The sequence below is a fragment of the Herpailurus yagouaroundi genome, unplaced genomic scaffold (assembly GCF_014898765.1).
Source record: "Herpailurus yagouaroundi ecotype Mexico unplaced genomic scaffold, PumYag 100, whole genome shotgun sequence".
Taxonomy (NCBI): Eukaryota; Metazoa; Chordata; class Mammalia; order Carnivora; family Felidae; genus Herpailurus; species Herpailurus yagouaroundi.
In genome coordinates this window covers 61,793,970-61,816,180 of record NW_024412391.1, presented here as the reverse complement: position 1 = coordinate 61,816,180, position 22,211 = coordinate 61,793,970, and the positions used below count along the sequence as shown (strand labels likewise).

The 22,211-nt window shown below is 40.0% G+C and overlaps 1 protein-coding gene and 1 non-coding gene across 5 annotated transcripts in view; both read left to right on the top strand.

Annotated features, from left to right (window-relative positions):
* Window positions 1-22,211, top strand: part of DYNC1I1 (dynein cytoplasmic 1 intermediate chain 1) — a 314,400-nt gene that overhangs the window by 205,560 nt on the left and 86,629 nt on the right. For all 4 annotated transcript variants that reach the window (XM_040472606.1, XM_040472609.1, XM_040472607.1 and 1 more), the window contains one exon: window positions 271-396. In XM_040472606.1, the coding sequence (XP_040328540.1) occupies window positions 271-396 (126 nt within the window). The remainder of the gene's footprint in view (window positions 1-270; window positions 397-22,211) is intronic.
* Window positions 8,635-8,788, top strand: LOC121029006 (small nucleolar RNA SNORA62/SNORA6 family). Its single transcript, XR_005789531.1, has one exon. It is a non-coding gene; the product is annotated as a small nucleolar RNA SNORA62/SNORA6 family (small nucleolar RNA).

The following is a 22,211-nucleotide window of genomic DNA, read 5'->3' as shown; positions in this document are numbered from 1 at the left end:
GGGGGGGGAGGGGAAAATGGGTGATGGGCATTGAGGAGGACACTTGTTGGGATGAGCACTGGGTGTTGTTTGCAAGCGATGAATCATAGGCATCTACCCCAAAACCAAGAGCACACTGTACACACTGTATGTTAGCCAATTTGACAATAAATTATATTTTAAAAACAGTGTCATTTAAATGATGTAATATAGCATGTGTCTGTAGGAATAAGGAAGTTTCCTTGTGTTGGCAATTTGACATAATTCATCCTTGTGACCTTTTCCATCCAGTACCCTGAGCTGATGGTTGCTTCCTACAACAACAATGAAGATGCTCCCCATGAACCAGATGGAGTGGCCTTGGTCTGGAACATGAAGTTTAAGAAAACCACACCAGAATACGTCTTTCACTGTCAGGTAGGAGTCAGCATAGTAAAAATAACTTACGTCTCCTACAAGACCAAATATAGCTCATGCCGCCTTGCATCTATCTTATGTGGAGAGGAAGAACCCAGTATAAAAATGGAATTGTTGACAGTTTTGGAAAATTCCCCCACAGTAACCTAACGTTTGGGGAAAGTGGCAACTCTTTCCAAACAGTTAGGAAGCCCAGTCGGGGACTGTGTGTCATTTTCTTTCTATTTAAAACAGCCCTCATGAGGATGAGTTTATAAAGAGCTCACGCTTATGAAGAAATCCTGGTGTACCACTTCCTCTGCTTAGCAGCAACATATGCTTGCCAACCCACGTGGACATCCTCAGATCACTACCATTTCAAGCTTCCTCCTCTCTTTGAGATATAGTTCAAAGGAACTTGGCCAATTTTAAGTTTACAGGTGCCATCTTGCTTCCAGATAATAATGTTTTTGTAGTTGGTGTAAGGGAGTACTTACCATGAACCTTTCTTGAATTTTGAGAAATGATCATTTCAAACAGTTTTGGATATTTTACTCCTTGTGTCTTTTGACACATTTGTCTTCTCTTCTATTCAACACAATACAGGCTGAGATCTATTTTACACTTGCACACATTCAGCTTTGCTTTGTTGCCATGACTCTACCTAAATCATAGGCCTCTGCAGTGGCCAATACACCAACCCCTTTATTAATGTTCCTATCCTGTGATTATGCATAGGAAAATACAAAACAAACATACCAGCTCAAAGTTTCACTTCCTCAAATATTACAATTCAGAGGTACTGAGTGGCAGATTACTCTGAATACAAATACACCAGCTGAGGAGGGTAGGTAAACCTGTTGATATTTGGAAGTTTAGTGACATTTTATATCTAAGAGCGGAGTATCATTTTGAACTAAAATATGTTTAGACTTAGAACATTATCAGATATAATTTGGGGAACAGGAGCTGCTGGAATAAAAGTCCCAGCTTCAACCTGATTGAGTAACCTCTAACTCTGGCCATGTTTTTCTAATTTACTATCTTAAAAACAACAAGAAGTCTAGGTCGGCATAGTAAATAAACCCTTATTTTTTGGACCTTTGAAATAAGAACAGTTTTTTCTTTCTTTTTTTTTAAGATTATCAAATTTGTCAGTTTGATATGCTCTTTCTGTAAACATAGAAGCACAAAATCCTAATTTTGTTCAGTTTTAAGAAGTTTGCTGAATTACCAGGAAAATACTGAAAGGATTATGGGATAAGCAGAAGCACATTTTTGTAAAACAGTGCCATTTAAGCTACTTTTATTCTGTTAAAGGCTTATCTTGATTTTTTAAAAACATGAGGTAACACATTTTATTGTTTTGCTCAATGTACATGTCTATCATATTTTAAATTTATTATATTAACTGGCTATAGGTAGCCTGTGATGATAACCACTTAAAATATGCTTACTATTCACAACATTGCATCATAGTAAGAGTCAGTAGGAACCTAATAATGCTGAATGAAGAAGCAGACTTCCTAGGTCTTTGGAATTACCTGGAATTTTAAAATTAACTATTTTGGGGCGCCTGGGTGGCGCAGTCGGTTAAGCGTCTGACTTCAGCCAGGTCACGATCTCGCGGTCCGTGAGTTCGAGCCCCGCGTCAGGCTCTGGGCTGATGGCTCAGAGCCTGGAGCCTGTTTCTGATTCTGTGTCTCCCTCTCTCTCTGCCCCTCCCCCGTTCATGCTCTGTCTCTCTCTGTCCCAAAAATAAAAAATAAACGTTGAAAAAATAAATAAATAAATAAAATTAACTATTTTATCACACAATAGTTAATACCAGTATTGACTGAAAGGAGCATCCTCTCTTTCCTGTCCTGGTAACTTTGGGATCATTTACTGAAGATTTCACCAGTGCACATTTAATTTCATTTTTAGTTTCTCCCTTAAATTATCCAATATATGTATTTTAGAAGAAAATAAACTCCTGATTAAAAAAAAAAAAAAGAGGTACTCTCCATATCTGACCAAAAGATGTTGACTAAAATATCTCCGTTATCCCCCAAATTCCTATTATTATCTTCACTTCTTCTGGTGACCAGAAGTTTCTAAACTCTGCCCAGCCTTCTCACTGGGAGAAAAGTGAGGATTCTAATACTTTTAAACTTTGGAGTTGGTTAAATGACATGTGCAAAAGACCGTGAGGACTCTGATATTCTAGGTATCAAATGATAGCTACAGAATTTAACCACACACATTTCAAGATATTGAACATCATGACTGTGCTACTCAGACATAAACAAGTAGTTCATATAAATGGCCCTTCATATTCATGAAAGACGCATTTACAAAATCTTAAGGAAACCCAATTGCTAAATACCATCACAGTACCTAGTTTCTGATCCTAAATTATTTCTCTTAAGTTGACCTAAGTGTAGGGGGTAGAATGTATCACCAACTTTGGGAAGGTGAACGGGAAAGAGCTTTGATCCCTCTCTGAAGTGGAGGAAAAGGAGGAAGTGAGCATAGCAAACATTATTATGAAGCCCTTCTGAGGATCCCTGCTGTATTATTAGTCAGACTTCTCCAGAGAAATAGAACCAATAGGAGATAGATAGATAGATAGATAGATATAAAGACAGAGACAGAGGTTTAGAATTGGTACTTCTTCAGGAAATTGGTCTTTGCTCTTAAGGACTTAAACTGACTGGATGAGGCCCACCCACATTATGGAGGATAATCTACCTTGCTCAAAGGCTATTGATTTACATGTAAATTACATTTAAAAATACCTTCATACCCACATTTAGACTTGTATTTGACCAAAACCTGGGTGCCATAGCTTACCCAAGTTGACACATAAAATTAACCATCATACCTGAATTTCACCACAGAGCAATCCAGGAAATCAATGTCTTTAATAACTCCTGGAGTCCTACTAATTCCATATCACTTTGGGCTAATAAGCAAATATACCTAGAGAGATCAACCTTGAAATTATTAGACTTTAAGTGAGTGGGAGCTTTCCTAAGACATGAGAAAAAGCAATAATTTGAGGACATGGAGAATGTCTCCATGACATTGAATTTATGGGGAAAAAAGGTACTAACACGTATTGAGAATCTACTCTTTGTATCTTTACATTCACTGTCATAAAGCCCTGTTACTCTCTTGATGAGAACCCGCAGCTCAGAGAAGTCATGAAACTAGGGCAGGTATCTGTGAATAGCAAAGCCAATTTTGAAATCAGGTCTTTTTTACCACAAAGCACATGTATTGCCTCCTGCCGCATTAGTAGGGGATTCAGCCAGGTAACATCTCTAGCTATGTGTCATGGGGGATGGGTGAATAGAGAAGAAATGGATCAGAGCTGCTTTCACCTTCTTATCTGATACTGCAATCACCTGGACCTCTAAGAACTAGTGATGTCTGCATTCCACCAACAGAGATTCTGATTTCATTAGTCTGAGGTCCAGCCTGGGCATTTTTAAAAGCTGCCAGGTCATTTGAATATGCAGTAATATGAATATGCAGGGACTACCAGGATGTAGAGGAGATAGGAAGAAAGGGGATGATAAGGTGGCAAAACTAGTTGGCTGTTTTATTTGGAAGTGTGGGACTTTTCTTCTTGCCCCACACGTCCCTTTTCCTCTTTGACCCAAACTAGAGCTCTGTGTCTTGACTTTATTTCTCTGACACTGATCTCCTACTTGACTCAAACTGAGAAATTTCCTAACTAATTCTCCTGCCCCTGCCCCTTCCCACTTACCCACCCTCGCCCCGGAGACCCACACTCTTTTCCTCAACTCACTCATTGCTGGGATCTGCCTCTGTGGTGAATGATCAGAAGACCCAGAGTTGTTTTTCCAGGAATGGGCTCAAGACCCCCTTGAATATGACATAGAGAGAATATGAATTGGAGAGTACCATTTATTTTGGGATAGTGAGACACCTTGCTAAGTGGATATCCTTGAAAGTAGGATAAAAGCCAGGTAATACCAGTAGCTACCAAAAGAAAACCTAAGTGCTATAATATTGAGTATGCCTGAGCTAGTGGGAGACCAAACCAGGGGTAACTTGGCAGCCAGGGAAATCATAGATGATTTAGCGGATGACTATTGTGGGGGATGGGGAATAATAAGGGCAGTTTGGTTACCATGCACTGAACTCAAATAATTTACGTTTTTTGTGCTTCTCCCTTTATCATCTCATTGATCCTTACAACAGGGAAGGAGCCAAGATGTTACTTCTTTGTTGTACTTGAAGGGTTCTGCAGCTCATGAGCAGTAGAACCAATACTGGAACCAAGGCCCATTCTACCAGCTATATCATGCCATCAGCTAGGCCATGCTCCACAGTGATGGGGCCAGGTGGGGCTTGAGAGCAAAGGCTGTGTAGTTCATACAAGATGTATTTTCGGCAGCCTGCCATTTTATAAGAGGTCAGTTAGACATGGCCCTTACCATAGCTCTCCTTACCATCTTCTCAACATAAAGGAGAATTTGGAGAGCCCACAGAATTAAAATACATAGGATAAAAACCAAAACCCCAACTCACTGACCTATCACTTTTCTTCTACATCCTTTCTGATCTTCGGTAAAATCTACTTCTACAACTGGTCCCTTCTAGACACTATCTCGCTGAAATCAGGTAGTCTGAATGTGTTTCCTCATTCATCTGTGATGTTCCAGTAATTTCAAAGTTAGAGAGTTTGCTTAGTAGGAAGAAGGAGTGTAGATAGGAAGAAGCAATGTGTGCCTTTTGATGACTATACTGTTATCATTTTTAAATATTGCGTTAGTTATCCATTTCTTGCTGATCTTTGTTGATTCTTCATAATCTCCAGAACACTATAATTGCAAACAAATCCAATAGCTCAGAAAAGCATTATTTCAGGCCCTAGAAAGCAAATGCAGAAAACACAGACATCAGCTCAGTGTTCTTTTGCAAAGACTGACAGGCTTTTATCCTAATCGTAAAAATATCCTAATCGCAGTATGAAGATTCGTTTCTCCCTGTTAAGAAAAGCAAGGCCAAATACCTTTTACTTCCATGGGCAGTTTCATGTCTTTGCTAAACTGAATTTTTAGTGTGGGCTCTGGTCCTGCATTTTCTATTTTCATTTCTGTAAGAGCTGTGTCCATACTTGGAAAACATTGGTGGACTGTGCATAGAAATCAGCCAGTCAGCACACCACACAGTCTGGCAGTGCTCCTGACATCTTCTGTAGTGGCTTGCACACACTGTCATTAGATTATGCATTCTGACCACCCTGCATTGCTTACCCTGGTGTGGTCTTTCTCTTTTAAATGGAATGAATAGAATCAGGAATATAGATCTTAGAATTATCTGCATTGAGGTAAGTGGAAAAGCTATATTTAGAGGCTTGGCTTGGTCAGAGGTTTTTATTTTTACTTTTATTTTTTCCTGATTTGGTTTCTTTGTTCTTAGCATTCTCTTTTTAAAGATTATTTGACAATGGCCTGAAACTGACAATGACCTGAAACCCTCCTCATTTCAGAGGGAAAGCAGAACCGGGAAGTGGAGTGATCCCAATTCATTTCACTGGTGCCAGTGTTTAAAATCCTCACTTAACTTTCTTCTTATGTGTGGCTTTGTTTCTCCTTAAGATTCTGTAAAGGGTACAGATGAGATTGCAATTCATGGCTTTTGGCCTTCCAGTGTTTGGTTCTGGGTGAGGTTCCCGCTGACCGTGAAGAGAGCTGCCCTCATGAAGAGTGATGATAACACAGGAGGGAATGTAGACTGGTGGTCAGCAGGGGGACGGAAAGTCAGGACTTGCAGCCCTGGTCCTAGCTGACCACACTGCTGAGTCACCTGGGGGAGTCGTCGAGGCCATGTTGTCACGTTGTGGAAAAGAGACTTCCTGCCATCTCAATGGAATTATGAGGTTTATTGCAATGAACTTGATTTCTTCTCCCATCAGTTTTTGTCCCTTCCCCAGCCCAGCTTGTGGTCCATAATCCAAGTCAACAAAACAGCTATAGACACAAAGACATAAAATAATTTAAATGTATCTTCCAAGGAGTATTATGACCAGAGAATTGTTAGAATCTCGCTCAGGGATTTTTACTTTACTTAAAGGAAGGGTAACTTTCATATGGCCTGGCTGATAAAAACAAAAAACAAAAAAAAAAAAAAAAAGGAAAGAAAAGGTATTTTCTAAGCTTTTCTCTGGAATATAGCAAGGAGAGGTTACTTAGTAGAAGTAAAAAAGAGGAGGGGATTATGAAAATTAATAACAGGAAACTTCACTAAAATAGTCAGGAGGTTTTGACAGGGGGAGGTCTCATGCATGCCCTATGGCTCATAGTCAATTGCAGACGGACTTGACCTTGCACAAGGATGCTGCTCTACTACTCCAGCCAGGGGAGGAAGCACTTTCCTCATCCCCCGCACGGGCAACAGTCAATGAAAAGCCACCACACTTTGAGCTCCTAGGTTACTCCAGTGGATTTTAGTTCACAACAGCCTTCCCAACTTACCCCTTTTCTCCTCAAAAAGCATGCCTCTCCTTTGTTCCCCCACTTGCCTATGGCTTTGCTACACCTTGTTTGTCTTGGATTGCAATTCTGTTTTTTCCTGAATAAACCCATGCTTTGCTGGTAAAATAACTGGCAGTTTTTACCTTTAAGGGTAACAGGATGAAGGAAAAGAAAGTTCTCTGACAAGTAGGACTCTATATTCAAAATGAGTTCCCGGGGTGACAAAATCAAAGTATATAATAGGTGCTTAGTCACTAGAGAACAAAGTGGACAAAGAACATGCTAACTAATGTGATTAAAACCCAGTTTTCATTGTGATGATGGAGGTACTGCAGGCTGGAGAAGCCCGGAAGAGGACACCTCAACCATTGCTGTGTAGATTGTGATACACTTTTTGAAGTACACAGTTATGGAAAATTGAAGAATACATATGGTGTAAATGTAAAATTAAGCTCTTACAAAAAAGATACAAGTTATATAGACGGGACAAGAGGAACAGCAGCACAGTGGCTGTTTTGTGCCTTTAGAAAAAAAAGCCTAAGGGAGTTTACATGTACGTGCTGAAATGAAACACGGACATTCGGAAATGCTTCTTTTATACCAATTGAGTATGACTGGTCTGATGATTGAGGCTTGAGCTAGACACTGATTCTTATTAAATCAAACAGCAGGGGCTTCTTTTTCTCTTTTGGCCCAGGAAGCTGGAAGCAGGGAAAATGCCTTGCCAGCTCTCACTCTTTATCTGCCCTCTTTCTGGAATCTTCTCCCCCAAAAATAGCACAAGCAGAATTGACCATTGGAATCCATCTAGGGAAATTAGAATTATCAGCAGGATTATAGCAAACAGATTGTATCGTAGACGATCCATTATCTGAAAATAGCAATGAAGGAGGCTGTACACCTTACGAGGGACCAAGTGAGCTATTTGATACAGAGAATGCCATGAGAATACGCCTTTGAACAGATCATTTCTTAAGTGTTTCCTTTGTCTTGCCATCTCATATTGCAAGTGATCACGCTGCAGTGTAATATTATGATGAAACCTGAGACTAACTAGTGTCTGCTCTGCCCCATTCATGTGCATATATTACTGAAGGCACAGAACCCCAACACTGAAGATCATTCAGTCCCCGAATGCCCTTCTTTCCTTTCCCATGCCCTGGACTAATACTGTCTGAACTGGGCTTTCTCCAGGTGTGCCTCATCAGAGAATTGCCCCAGGAATTACTGATGCTGTGCAATGAGAGCCAGACGGCAATATGAGCAAGCTTTCTAGCCTGTCCCTCCCTTTGTCCTCACCACTCTGCCACCCAGCCATTCACTGAGGTCAGGGTAGCCTCGGTCTAAGGGGAACGGGTGTTCTCAGGGAACGAATTCTATTTACCTCTGAAGATTATTGTTGGGATAAAAGAGATTCTATAGGGGTATTAATCTGCTGGGGCTGCCATAAAAAATGCCATAGACTGGGTAGCTTAAACAACAGAAAATAATTTTCCCATCATTCTGGAGACTGGTAGGCCCAAGATCAAGGTGCCAGCTATTTTGGTGTCTGGTGAGGATTCTCTTCCTGGTTTATAGACACCTGCCTTCTGGATATATCCTCACTTGGCAGAGAGAGGGAGAAAGAAAGCAAGCTCTTCTGGTGCCTAATAGCATCATGAGGACTCATCCTCATGACCTTATCTAAAGCCAATTACCTCAAAAGCCCCATCTCCCATTAAAAACACATTGAGGGGTAGGACTTCAACATATGTTTGTGAAGGAATCTGGACATTGTGAGAGCTTGGAGTTGAAGCTGCTGGCTGGCCGAAGAACTCACAAGTGTTGGTAGTGCGTTACATGAAGGGCAAGTCTTTTGCTAACACCACAAGGCTCTCTGGCCCAATGAGTGGAGTTTGATAGTAATTCTTTCTACAAGTAAAAAAAAAATGTGGGGGATACAATTTGGTTTATAGTAGTAGGTGAACATTTCTTTACATATGGTTGTTTCAGTATCATTGCATGATGGTCACGTGGGAAGAAGCTTAAACCTTGGCATTCTTATTTTTCTTGCTTGAATATATTCCTAAAGAATTTCACCTAACTTAGATTCATTCATTCACTCATTCACTTATTCACTCATTCAACAGATATTTATGGAGTACCCACCATGACCAGGTCCTCACAGCAGTTTGCTGGAGCTGGGAAGAAGCCGCCTCCCTCCCCAAAAACTATTCACTTTTTCCCAGTCCCCACCATGCCCTATTTCCCATCACTCGGCCAGTTCCCCTCACATTGGTCATATCCCCGGTCAGATCCCTGTGTGTGCTTTTTGTATGATCTGCCAGGTGAAGACGGAATCTGAGACAATTCCAAAATTCTCTTATCTCAATCATTTAAATGTTTGTTTCATAACATGATGATGATGAGATACTTACTGGGTCCTAGGAGACAGGTAAACACTATATAAGGCCATACAGCCTGGGATTGTAATTTGGGTCCCACCACCTAGAAGCTCTGTGACCATGGGCAAGTCATACACAACAGTAAAATAAATGAATATATATAAAGCACTTAGTGGCAGGCACAGAGTATGTGCTTGCTCAGTGTCAGCTACAGTGATGTAACATGCAGGAATGAAATTCCAAATATGTAGTAATCTGTATGGCACCATCCAGATAGCACAGATGTGGCCCTGCTTTGTATTAGGTGTTGCATCTGTAGTTGTTGAATGGGGGAGATGGTGACTTAGAGGTGCAGGAGGAAGGGACCATGGTGACTGGGAAGCAGGGGAGCACTGGGAGAACATGAGGAAGGCATCTTACCAACAAGCACAAAATGATCTTGAAATTTTGATAACAGGTAATGCTGTACTGGTGTGCACGGCTTCAATATCATCCCTGCTACTCTGCTTCCACCATGTGCTAGGTACAGATGTATTTGCTTCTTTGGCTTAATTACTCATACTGACTGCTTCAGGCACAGGCTTCATAAAGGAACCCCCTGATCTCTACATAGCTCATATGGCTTCACTGAAGTCTATATATACTAGCTGGCCATTTGCCATACTGAACCCACTCTGGAGACCCTGAAGCAAGAGTAAGGAAGATGGGGTTGACAAATGTTCTACTTTCCTCCAAGACCAAATTAGCATGCCTGTTAAGAGCTGTCCCTCCTAAAGACATATGACCCAGGGCACCCCTACATGGGGCTTTCATTCTCTGGAATATCAGACTGTGCTTTTCCTTTATCCTTCAGCATTTTAATATAGACAGAAGCAGGTTTGAAAGAATATCAGGATGGGAATGCAAGCTGGTGCAGCCACTCTGCAAAACAATATTGAGGTTCTTCAGAAAACTAAAAATAGAACTACCCTACAACCCAGCAATTGCCTACTAGGCATTTATCCACAGGATACAGGTGTGCTATTTCAAAGGGACCTATGCACCCCAATGTTTATAGCAGCACTATCAACAATAACTAAAGTATGGAAAGAGCCCAAATGTCCATCAATGGATGAATGGATAAAAAAGATGTGGTATACACACACACACACACACACACACACACACACACACACACACAATGGAGCATTACTCGGAAATCAAAAAGGATGAAATCTTGCCATTTGCAACTATGTAGATGGAACTAGAGGTATTATGCTAAGTGAAATTAGTCAGTCAAAGACAAAAATCCTATGACTTCACTCATATTAGGGCTTTAAGAGACAAAAAAAAAAAAAAAGATGACCATAAGGGAAGGGAAACAAAAATAATATAAAAACAAGGAGGGGGACAAAACAGAAGAGACTCATAAATATTGAGGACAAACTGAGGGTTCCTGGAGGGATTGTGGGAGGGGAGATGGGCTAAAAGGGTAAGGGACACTAAGGAATCTACTCCTGAAATCATTGTTGTACTATATGCTAACTAATTTGGATGTAGATTAAAAAAAATAAAAAAATAAAACAAGTTAAAAAAAAAAAAGAATATCAGGAATTCTTAAAAAAAAAAAAAAAAAAGGAGTCTCAGAAGGAACCCTCTCCCTCAAAGTTGTAGCTATGGAGGATGTCATTTCGGGAAAGGAAACAGTGAACAACAGAAAGGTGGGCTGTAGTATTGCCCCAGGCCACATTAGCATCCACTGAGAGTGTTCTAGGTGCTACCACCTCTGAGAGGAGTGCTAGTGCATTGCTTTGGCATCTTTATCTCATAAGCACAGATCCATTTCTGGAATCCAGGCCATTGTATTTCTTAAAAATAGACCTTTTTTTCCCCTCTACAAACTTGACCAAAACCTTTTGATTTATGTGTATCTTTAAGTTGCCTAATATTTTTGGATGAAAGAGGTTGTTTGAACATGCCACGTCATTATAACTTACAGAGATGTACATATTCCCCATTAGTCACATTATTATTTTAATTGATTTCAGACAATAACTCTCAACAAAAGGCTATCCATTCCCTTTTTTTGTGATTAATTCTTGAAATTACCTGAAAGCATTATTATTGAAGAGAATCCGTGGAAGTAGAATCATCATCCTTACTTCCGGGAGAAGTTTTCTAACCTTTGTTGTAATAAGTAGTCTACACTTTGCTTTTACCATGCTTGTATTTGATTTCTAATTTTTTTTTATTTTTTTTTAATTTTTTTTTCAACGTTTTTATTTATTTATGGGACAGACAGAGACAGAGCATGAACGGGGGAGGGGCAGAGAGAGGGAGACACAGAATCGGAAACAGGCTCCAGGCTCCGAGCCATCAGCCCAGAGCCTGACGCGGGGCTCGAGCTCACGGACCGTGAGATCGTGACCTGGCTGAAGTCGGACGCTTAACCGACTGCGCCACCCAGGCGCCCCTGATTTCTAATTTTTAAAGGAAATGGGCATTATTAGCCAAAGAAATAAATAAGGTGTTGCTTTTCTTAGGCAAAATATTTAGCTTAGTCAATTTTCAGTCGTAATCTCCTTATAAATGTGTTGAGTTCATATCTTACATGCCCACAAATCATTGTTGCCATAATAATTTTATATCTACACTTTTTTTGTTGTGGTTTCTAAAGCTGATATGTTTTCTTCTAATGAGTTGTTTAGAAAGTATTCCCAGCACCTACATCCAGTAAGGTGGGTTATTTAAAAGTCCTTCTCCACTTCTTTTTTTTTTTTAATTTTATTTATTTATTTTTTAATTTACATCCAAATTAGTTAGCATATAGTGCAACAATGATTTCAGGAGTAGATTCCTTAGTCCTTCTCCATTTCTTAATAACTTGGTCTGACATTATGTTGAGTAAATGAAATAAAATTTATTCCTTATATGCAATAAAAACCTTTGTTTCTTTAAATAAGTTTAAAAAAGTAAAATAAGTTTATTGTAAATATCGTCTTCTGAAAAAAAGAAAGGGACAGAAGCAAAAACTGCACACAAGTGCCCACACTCATATAAATACACACGCACACACCCAAGACTCTAAAATCCTAGTCAAAAGCTATATTTCATAAAAGAGAATTATAGTAATGTTGATGGTTTGCCAAAACCTCAAGCAGTGACAAAATCCACAGAGTGTCCTGAAAAGGATGCCTTTGCAAAACCATGCCTCTCCAGATGGTTTAGATTAGAGATGTTTAAAAACACATGGCAGCATTAGTTTGGTTTAGAATTCATAGTTAATTCAGTAGATAAAATAATGCAAATTTGAAACCCTAGCCTATGTATCAGAAAAATCATCAAATCTTATGATTGCTCTTAGGGGAGGTTGGTATGTGATGTGTTGATTTTTAAATGATCTAATTGAAATAATAAAATTAAGGAAGAAGGGGTAAAAAAAAAAAGGATTGAAAATACAAGAGTATAAGTAGAAACTTTCTTCTCTGCAGAATATTTATTCCTTTGAGCTGTCATATCCAATCAATTTGTATGGGATTCGACGGCCAATTGTCATTTCCTGAGATAAACTATGTAAAGAGGTTGTGTTACAGAGACAGCATGAAAAAAAAAATAGAAAAAATAACTCCAGAGCATGAAGCAAAGAGAAGTCAAAATGTCCCCCAAAGTGCTGCCAAGATCTCCTCACCTTGCTAAGGATAGTTGATAAGCAGCTTACACGCAAGTTTTCCCTTTGGCTTAGTCAGCTTTTCCCCCTGCACATGTTTCGTAAACAGAGTGCTCTTGTCAACATTTTAGTAAATTATTTTGCCTTACATGTGGTTTTTAATCTCAGTGGGGGCTGTGTGTGGACACTGATGTCACACACTGTGTTCTTCCACGCGAAATGTGTAACAGTTACCCTGGGGCCCTAAAGGCTCCATCACTAAAAGCCTGGCTCCCACTGTCCCTTCCCTTGTGTTTAAAATCAAAGTATCCCACCTTCTGATCCCACAGTGAGGCAACCAGCAAGCAGGTCCTAGAAAAGAATTTTTGTATGGGAACAGTATTAATTTAGTGATGTGTATTATCGTGTGTCCTACCTGCCACACAAATAAAAGCATTCAACTGTGCTAAAATTGCCGCTAGAAGATTGTGCGTGCAAGAGCTCAAAGCCTTTCAGAAAATACGAGACAAAGATTCTGCAAAAATAGAATCAGAAGTTTTCCCACAACAGTTGATGGGATTCAAAGGGCTTGACTCTCAAAGGTGGCACAGTATTTTTTCCCCTAGAAAGAAACACATTTTGAGTGTTTTCTAAGTATAAAAACTAGAATTGTGGCTTTAAATGTCTGGAAAGAGCTCCACAGTCAAAGCAAATGTGCTCTGTTAGCAGCAAAGTACAAGCACACATGCACGTGCATGCGCGCGCGCGCACACACACACACACACACACACACACACACACACAGAAATGTAGGCGAGAGAGGACAGACCCTGTGCACATACTTCATGAGCATTCATGGAGATTTCCATCATAAATTTAATTGAATTCTGTTTGAGCAGCAGAGACATTGCTTTGGACAATGTTAACTACTGACCCATAGTTCTGCATCCATACCCATTTAATATTTGTAACCAGAGATTATATTTTTGTTGCATCTTCTAATCATTTTTAAATGGAAATCCCTAGCTAAGTCAAATTACCATTTTTAAATAGTTTAGCCATGTTGTAATCTAAGGGGTGTAGGAAGGGATTTTTTTGCTTTCCCTTTTGCTTTTCGTGTGTACATTGTTTCTCATATATGGGTTAACCCTCTTTCCATGAGACCTATTAATATGCAGAATTGTAGAATCTCAGAGTTTGAAGGAAACTTCGTGATTTTCTGGGCCAACCACCTATTTGATGCCTGAACTCTCTCTAATTCTTCTCGATTCTGTCTTCCCCTGCCAAGTCGTCATCTTGCCTGGCTTGAGCATTGCTCATGCTCCTGTCCCAGAGCAAACCAACCCATCTCTGGCCAGTGCTGCAGAGTTTTCCAGTGTGCTTGTAGCAGAATGGCATTTTGTCTTAAAGGATTATGGATCACGGACAGAGGCAACATGACCTTGGAATGTCAAGGGGAACAATCCCTCAAGCAAGGCAGCTGACTTTGGGTTTCTGCAAGAGTGGGGATGAACACATAAATACAGTATTCTCCCTCCCACCCCCTTCGTCATGTGTCTCACCATCTTTGTCCTCAGCTGGCTTTCTTTTTGACATCACTTCATTGAAGGTGTAACGACGTGGTAGCAACCTATGGCCATTAAAATTGATGAGACTTCACTTTGGGGGAAGGTGACCAGTGGAAGGAAAGTTCCACCTGTGCTCTACCTTTTCTCCTCCCCTGACCTCCCAAGCCACACTTTTGATCATACTGTCTACCTGCTTCATAGCATCTTCTTTAATGTGTTTGCTCAAATTATGAGGACTTGCTAAATTTTGGAACTGGGTTTCGTTGGATTTTCCTGTCTCTATATTGAAGCTGCTGAGACAGGCTTAACACAAACCTCCTGCCTTTAGAACATTATAATATGTTCTCCCCTTTGTGAGGGGGACATCTGAGCCAAGTTCTTTAAAACATCACAGATTCAGACAACATGGAGAAAGAAGGCCAGTTGTCAATCAGATATGGCTCACTAAAGGAGACCTTGATAAATAAATGAATTTTTTTTGAAAAGCAAATAATCACATCCTCTATACTATTTTTTGTATATATAGGAATTTTCATATATCAGGTTCTCTGCTGATTTGGGGCATTGTTACAGAAATACGAAAATATATGCACACCAAAACTGTGTGATAACCTGAACTAGTAATCAAATGTCAGAGGCCTGACTGCTTTAACGAAGAGTTAGGAAGGTTTTGTTGTCTATATGCTATACTTCGTAAGTGGACTTTTATGAAATGCTTGAGGGACTCAGAAATCATTTGTTCCCCAACACTATTCATTTAGTTAGAAAGTACTATTTTTCAGACAGTGTAAAGGGAAGCCAGTTATCCTTTATTCTTCTGTGGTAATTTCACAGCTTGTTAGGCAGTTCTTGTTTCCTAAAAATAATATCAAAACAAATGGGAGAGAGGGGTCTTGAGCTTCTTACACCTATATTATTTCAACACCACACTAAAAATATTTCCCTCAAAACCCACATGGATTTCTTATGTTCATATCAGGGATGCTTATCCTGAGAGATCCAAGACTGCTGAATCTTGTCTATCAGTAGAGTGCATTCAAATCATAAGTATCTTAATTACTGCTCTCCACCTCAAAACTCCTCTAAAGCAAGGAAGGATATATGTGAACAAATACATAATATATCTCTATTCTGCATGGTTCCTACTGAAACCTTTTAATGAACATAAGTATGACTGGTTCCTATCAACAATATTTGGGCACATAATTCTGGGACAGCAGAGAACTACTTGATATGATACACCGGGAAGAATGAAAGTGCTGACATAAGGCAAGGCTTTCATTTTTACCTACAGAATACAGTTTGCCATACTGTTAAGTTGGTGGAAGGTCAGCGCAAAGAGAAGCACTCTAAGCATCCGTACAACCTATTTTTTGAAAGTCTAATGGATTTTTGTTGCCTAGTTCACATATAACAAAGTAAGAAAGACGATGCCTTGGAAAACAGGCAATATCAGTTAAAGCAAAGTTTAGTATAAATGCCAGGACTGAACATTAGAATTTTTATGTGCCCAAAGCCTGATTCCTTGGAACCTGAATTTTCTCTCTATCTCTGGCTCTGAGCCCAAGGGGCCACGATCCATTTCACTACTTCAACCCATTCAGTGACCACCTGTGTTCCAACAGTGAAGTCAGACCAAGAGGAAAGGAGGGTCGCTGGGCTGCCCAGATCCATATTCACTCAAGCCGCTGTATTTATTATTCCACTAGGGAATGCTCTGCCCTTGAAGGCTGATCCGATGAGGGTGGGATCACAGGCAGCAGGTATGCCATGAACAACAAACCCATATTCTTAACATATGTTTAATTTGAGAAACTCTCCTCCTTTAAAATACCTCTTGATTTTAAATCCACATCCTGATTTGCCCACTCTTGTTACCGTTTTCTGCTGCCTGTTCTGAATTAATCCTTTGAGGTGGTCATTCCCCGGAAAGAAACAAGGAAAATGAGAAGAGAGATGTAAAGTTGGGAATGTGAATGAAAGAGAATGGGAGAAAGCCGAGGGAAGGGGATCATTAAGTAAGTCTGTTTTCGTGAGCTAGGTTTCCTTTGAGCCGTGTGAGACACAAGAGGCAGAAGAAGAGAAATACAAGGAAGAGGCCCTCAAAAGGTTACCCATTAATATCCCTGCTGAAGAATGGAGATCATGTTTGCAGTGGAGCTCAATTTCCAGAGATTAGTTTGTTTCTTCATCGTCCTTCATCTCAAAGAATTGATATAATCTAAAAGTGGTTAAAATTATTAAAATAGTTTCCATAGTAGAAAATTAAATGATTTTACTAACTGTCAAAGTCAGTGTTTAAACTGAGATCATTTGAATTATATTTTATATAGTGATCATGTCACTGGGATGTCTAAACATTCTTTGTAAAAGCTATAATCTCTGATTCTGATTTTTCATCCACAGAAAACTGATTGAAGATTAGAAATATTAGCCACCAGTTGCTTTTATTTGTAAAACCTACAGAGGAGGCTGCTTTACTTGACGAATTCTGAATTAAAATACATTCTCCACCATGGAACTGTTAATCCTCTAGGAGACTTTCTACGAGTTTCTTAGCTATATTTTCAGCTCAGAGGATTATAAAACTGCTTCAAATACTTGATTTGGAATATATTTAAAAGGGAAATAGCGACATCTTATGCTATTAAATATATTATAAAATAGAAAAATATTATATTGCTTGATGTCACCGAATTCATTTTCCCTCTATGTATTAGTCCATCTATCTGTCGAATCCTGGCTTTCCTAAGCCACACCAGACTGATTTAATGAGGTCTTGTTAACAGCATAAACCATACATCTATAGTTCTCACCCCATCTGCAACTTAAGCTCTCTGGGCTCTTCAAATCCTCCCTCTTGTTTTCTGGGCCTTCCCAGCGGGAGTCACAAGTATGTTCACGAATAAGGTCTCAAGGACGGCCTATGATGCTAAAGGCAGCTTGCTGGACCTGCAGCATCCAAGCCCCACCACTTTCCCCGATGCTCCCACCCCATCAGACACCAAGGGCTTGCCGTCACACACCTCCGGAGCGAGCTTCACAGCCATGTGCTGGCTTTCATTGCTGTGGAGCCATTGTTGCTGATCGTGTTCCAGAGCCCTGAACAGCCCAGCAGCTTCCAGAACAAGCCAGTCAGGGTGTGGTCCACAAACAGGGAGACAGAGATTCTCTCCACTAAGTGTGTAGTCTTTATGTCAAGGAGGCCTTAATAATACATGGCTCCAAAGTTCATAATACAAAGTACATAATACATAATACAAAAAAAATACAGTTTTTATATTTTACCAGAAGCACCCTAATGCTATTAGAGTTCTGACAGGCCCACCCCATGCGTCTGTTCTTCATGATTATCCAAATTGCGAACACTGCTTAGGCCCAAACTGGACTCCCTGGCTAAGTTAATTTCAGGGTTGAAATGTAGTGATTTTTACTTCAACATCGGAATGGACTGCATTTTATCCAGAACAATTGAACAGACCTTTATTGTGCCTAGCACCCTGCTTAGGTGCCAAGGCCACAATGATGAATATGGTCTGTACCCTGCCTGTGAGGAATGTATCCCTGTTCTCTTAGGTCAAAAACAAGAATGAGCGATCTGCAGTAGATTGCAAGCTATAAAACTGAAATAATTAGTGCATATTTTACCCAGAACACCCCCCACTGTGGGGGTCATCTGACTTAAGACTTAGTGTGAAAAGGTGAAAGTGGTGTGGAGATAGGGATGGTTAGGTTAGTTTGTGGAAACAGCCTTTGGAAGTCTGAGCTAGCTTGCATTAGGAGGGGGGCGACCTCACATGAAGAATACCTACCTCCTACCTCAAGATCCTGCAAATGGTTTGGGGATGGGTGGTGAACCACAGGTATGCCTAAGGCTGGTTCCTATTAGACAGGGAAAACTAGAAACCTCGCCTTCCCTCATCCTTGCTGTGGAATGAAACCAATAAAGTCAGTTACTATTTAGACAAGTGAGTGAATGCTGTCCGTTTGGGAGAGAATGTTCCTGGGGAGGAACTGACCAGTAGAGGCCACTGAAGGGCTTTTGGGGACAGGGGGAGAACACCACTAGACAGTAGTTTAAGTAATGCAAGAATCAATGGCAACTCTGTTAACATCATTAAGTTAAGTCTACCTAAATCAAAAGCACAAGGAAAACCTTACCTTTGCATATATATTTTTGTCATTCTGCAAATAAAACATGTAGTTCAAAATCTGGCACAACGACTGTCTACACAGACTGAATTCTATAGCAGAAAAATACCTAAGAGAAGTTTGTATTGCCAGATGCTTGGCATCATGTAGTCAAAACATTTGAATGTGTTTTAAAATAGTCTTCCAGATGTGTGACAGCTTGTAGCTAGCTATACCCTAGTCTACAGTTTGGAAAGGGGGGTGAAAAACTCAGGTTGTTATTCAAATTATACAGGACAATGAAACTCTCATTGCCTTCCTAGCCTCATTGCCTTAAAAAGTTGAAGGGTTTTTGGGGTTTTTTGGTTTGTTTTGCCTTTTGACAAAGTTCTTCACCTCTACATTTGAGCTGGCCAATATAGACATAGATGGAACTTTCCACAGTACCTCGTATTTGCCATGTGAAAGACATTATCACCACCAAGTTACAGCATTTTCTGACTCCAGGAGTAGTTATTTAGAAATTAAACTTTATTTTGTGTTTATTTTCCCTGCCTCTTGATGTTAACTCCGGATCAGTTTCTTTACATTTTAAGGCTCATGATCAAGAATATGGAATTAAATAAGGAAAAAAATATGTATTAGAGGTTTATTTACCTTTGAACTAGATTTTCCCATAGAAATTCACATTCCTTAGCGAAAGCCTATGTGCTGTGTTAGACCCACCGCAGGAAGCTTATATGTGCAAACAGTAGGTTTTAAATATTTGGTGATCTACTAGAACTGCAGGAAAAATTATTCTGGAGAATTTACACCTTATAAGTCTCGCACAATTATTTCCTCTAGGCCACAGAGAGATATATTATTTGTACTTAAGATAACCAGTAAGTAAATCTGTGGACTTTGTCACTGATGTAATGTGGTGTGGTTGGTTGCCAGATTTAACAGAAGAGAATGCCTGGGGTATTGAATGCTGAAGTGTTGTTGCGTGTCAATCAAGTTTTCATTACTTATCCCTTATTGTCGTTATCTTAAGTGCAGTATTAAATTAATTTACAATTATTCCCAATTACTCTTTGATACCAGTTATATATGCTGCCTTGATAGAATTGGCATTAAACAAATACAGTAGGTTGTCATCCCTTTCTGAATGTTACAGTTAAGTCAAAGATAAGACAGGATTCCTGTAATTGCTTTGACTGAGAAGTGGTAGAAATTTGCCCTAAGTGACACAAACTAACCTGCATAAAATATCAGTTGCTTCAAAATAATTGAAAATTTCAAAATGAAAATAGGTAATTGTCCACCACTAAGGTTCCTATGGGTTGCCTGCCAAAATCATCCTGAAACTTTACCTGTGTTGGTGGGAGGAGGATTGGGTGGCAGCTGGAGGTAGTTTGCTGTCATATATATTTTAATGCCAAGAGAAAAACCTGAAAGAGTTTCGACAGAAGATGTATGGGTCTTGATCAACATGGTGGTTAGTAGCATCTCTAGTGGGAGAGCAGTTCAGGGACTGTGGCCTCGATTTGAAGCATTTATTTTGGAGGGGAAGGTACATGACTTGGAGGTTGTTAATAACAGAACGAAGCTTGGGTTTTCACTGGTAGGATTGCAATATGATGCATGCATCTTTACTTCTGCCTGAAGATTCCCACCCTCTCTTCTTTGTTGGTTGATCTGTTTGCGATGGTAATTGGAGAAGAGTTGAGTATGAGATGGGATGCAAGGGAAGTAGAAAGGGGTTTTACATCTCTATTCTGGCTCCGTTTTTGTCTCTATGTGACAGTGAGCAATTCACTCAACTTGGTCAGGAAAATCTGTCACAACAGATTATATTCTGTCTACCAGATGAAAGAGAGTAAAATAGAACCAGCATGCATTTTTAAAGCCTAAACAGGGTCAGGTGAGCATGAGCCTGAATGACTATGAAGGTTGTAGACTTGAGAGGGATCAGAAGTGTACATGCACACGTGACCATGACTTTGGTTAGTGATGGGTGATGGGAATTGGCTAACCTTACAAATAACTCAAAGTATTTACCCTACCGTTTTTGCAAAATATTTACAAGTTGATCAAATACTTATTGAACACTGTGGTAAGCAGAAAGAATAATGGCCACCCAAGATGTCTACCTCCTAATACCAGGAACCTGTGAATATGTCCCCTCATGTGGCAGTTATGTATATGTGATCTTAAGAAAAGATCATTCCAGGTTATCTGGGTGGGCCCAATGTAATTTTAAGGGTGGGTCTTTATAAGTGAAAGAGGGAGTCAGGAGAGCCAGGCTTAGAAGGAAGTGTGATGATGGAAGCAGAATCAAAATGATGTGATAGAAGAAAGACTCAACCAGCCATTGCTGCTTTGAAGATGGAGGATGGCTGTGAGCCAAGAAATGGGGCCGGCCTGTAGACTCTGGAAAGAAGGCAAGGAAACTGATTCTCCCCTAGAGCCTCCAGCAAGGAATGCAGCCCTGCTCTCCCCTCAGTTTTAGTCCTCCTAGCCTCCAGAAGCATAGGGTAATAAGCTTGTATTGTTTGAAGCCACTCAGTGTGTGGAAGTGTTACAGCAGCAACAGGAAATGAATACAAGTACCTACTAGTTCTCAGGAACCGTCTCAGGCACAAAGCTCAACACAGAAAAGAAAAGCATACCTCTTGCCCTTGTGAGGCTTACAAGTCCAATATGCCCAGTATTTTGCCCATGAGGACGTTAAGCCTGATAGAATTAACAGGATTTTCACACAGAAAATTGGTCTTGATCACCAGCCCATGAATCTCTACACATCTGTAGTCTATGAATAGGAGGGGTAAAAAAATCCCATCCTGGTCCTCCCACACAAATTTCACATGTCACCCTAAAGACTGCTGTCTTCCAACCAACACAGGAAACAGCTTAATGCCAATCTCCTCGTTTTTATTTATGATAGATCATCTATAGATCTTAGGATGGATCATCTGTAGAATAACAGTCCTGCTTTTGCATTCTGAAGAGCTGGAGCTACCTAAAGCCATTAAATGAAAAGAACTTTTCCCTCGGACAGTGGCTCTTAACCTAAATGAAGAAAGTACATCCTAAAGGAGTTAAGTCACGTGAGCAAAGTCACACAGCTGTACCACAAGCCCCTGCTAGAATGTGAGTTTCCTGACCCCCTTTTCAGCCTCTGCCCATTTTTCCTACAGACACTACAGTGTCTGGATCCAGCTGGCTTTTTCAAAATCTGAAGTAGGAATGGAGGCCATTTCACTAACCTACTTCCGAGCACACAGTGTGGATTACAAAAGGAAATTAACATGTAAAGAAACCTTTTGGAAACTAAAGAAGCCATGTTAGTTCTCTTGCTATATTATTTGGCTGGTCTCACAGTTGGTGTCATTTTCAAGTGTGGGGCTTGATTTAATAGAGACAGCCAACAATTGTGGATCTAATCAAATGGAGCTCGAAGCACAGAACTTTTCAGTGTGAGGGAGCTATAAGAAACATTTGCAAGTTTCCGAGTGGTCTGACAGGAATAAGGCAAAAAGTATTCAAACGGAGTTAGAAAATCAGGCTGAGAGATCTTGTTTTTCAGTTCTGTTATAGTCACTTTGTGAAGTATTGCAGACAATTCATTATAATTTATCACACTGATACT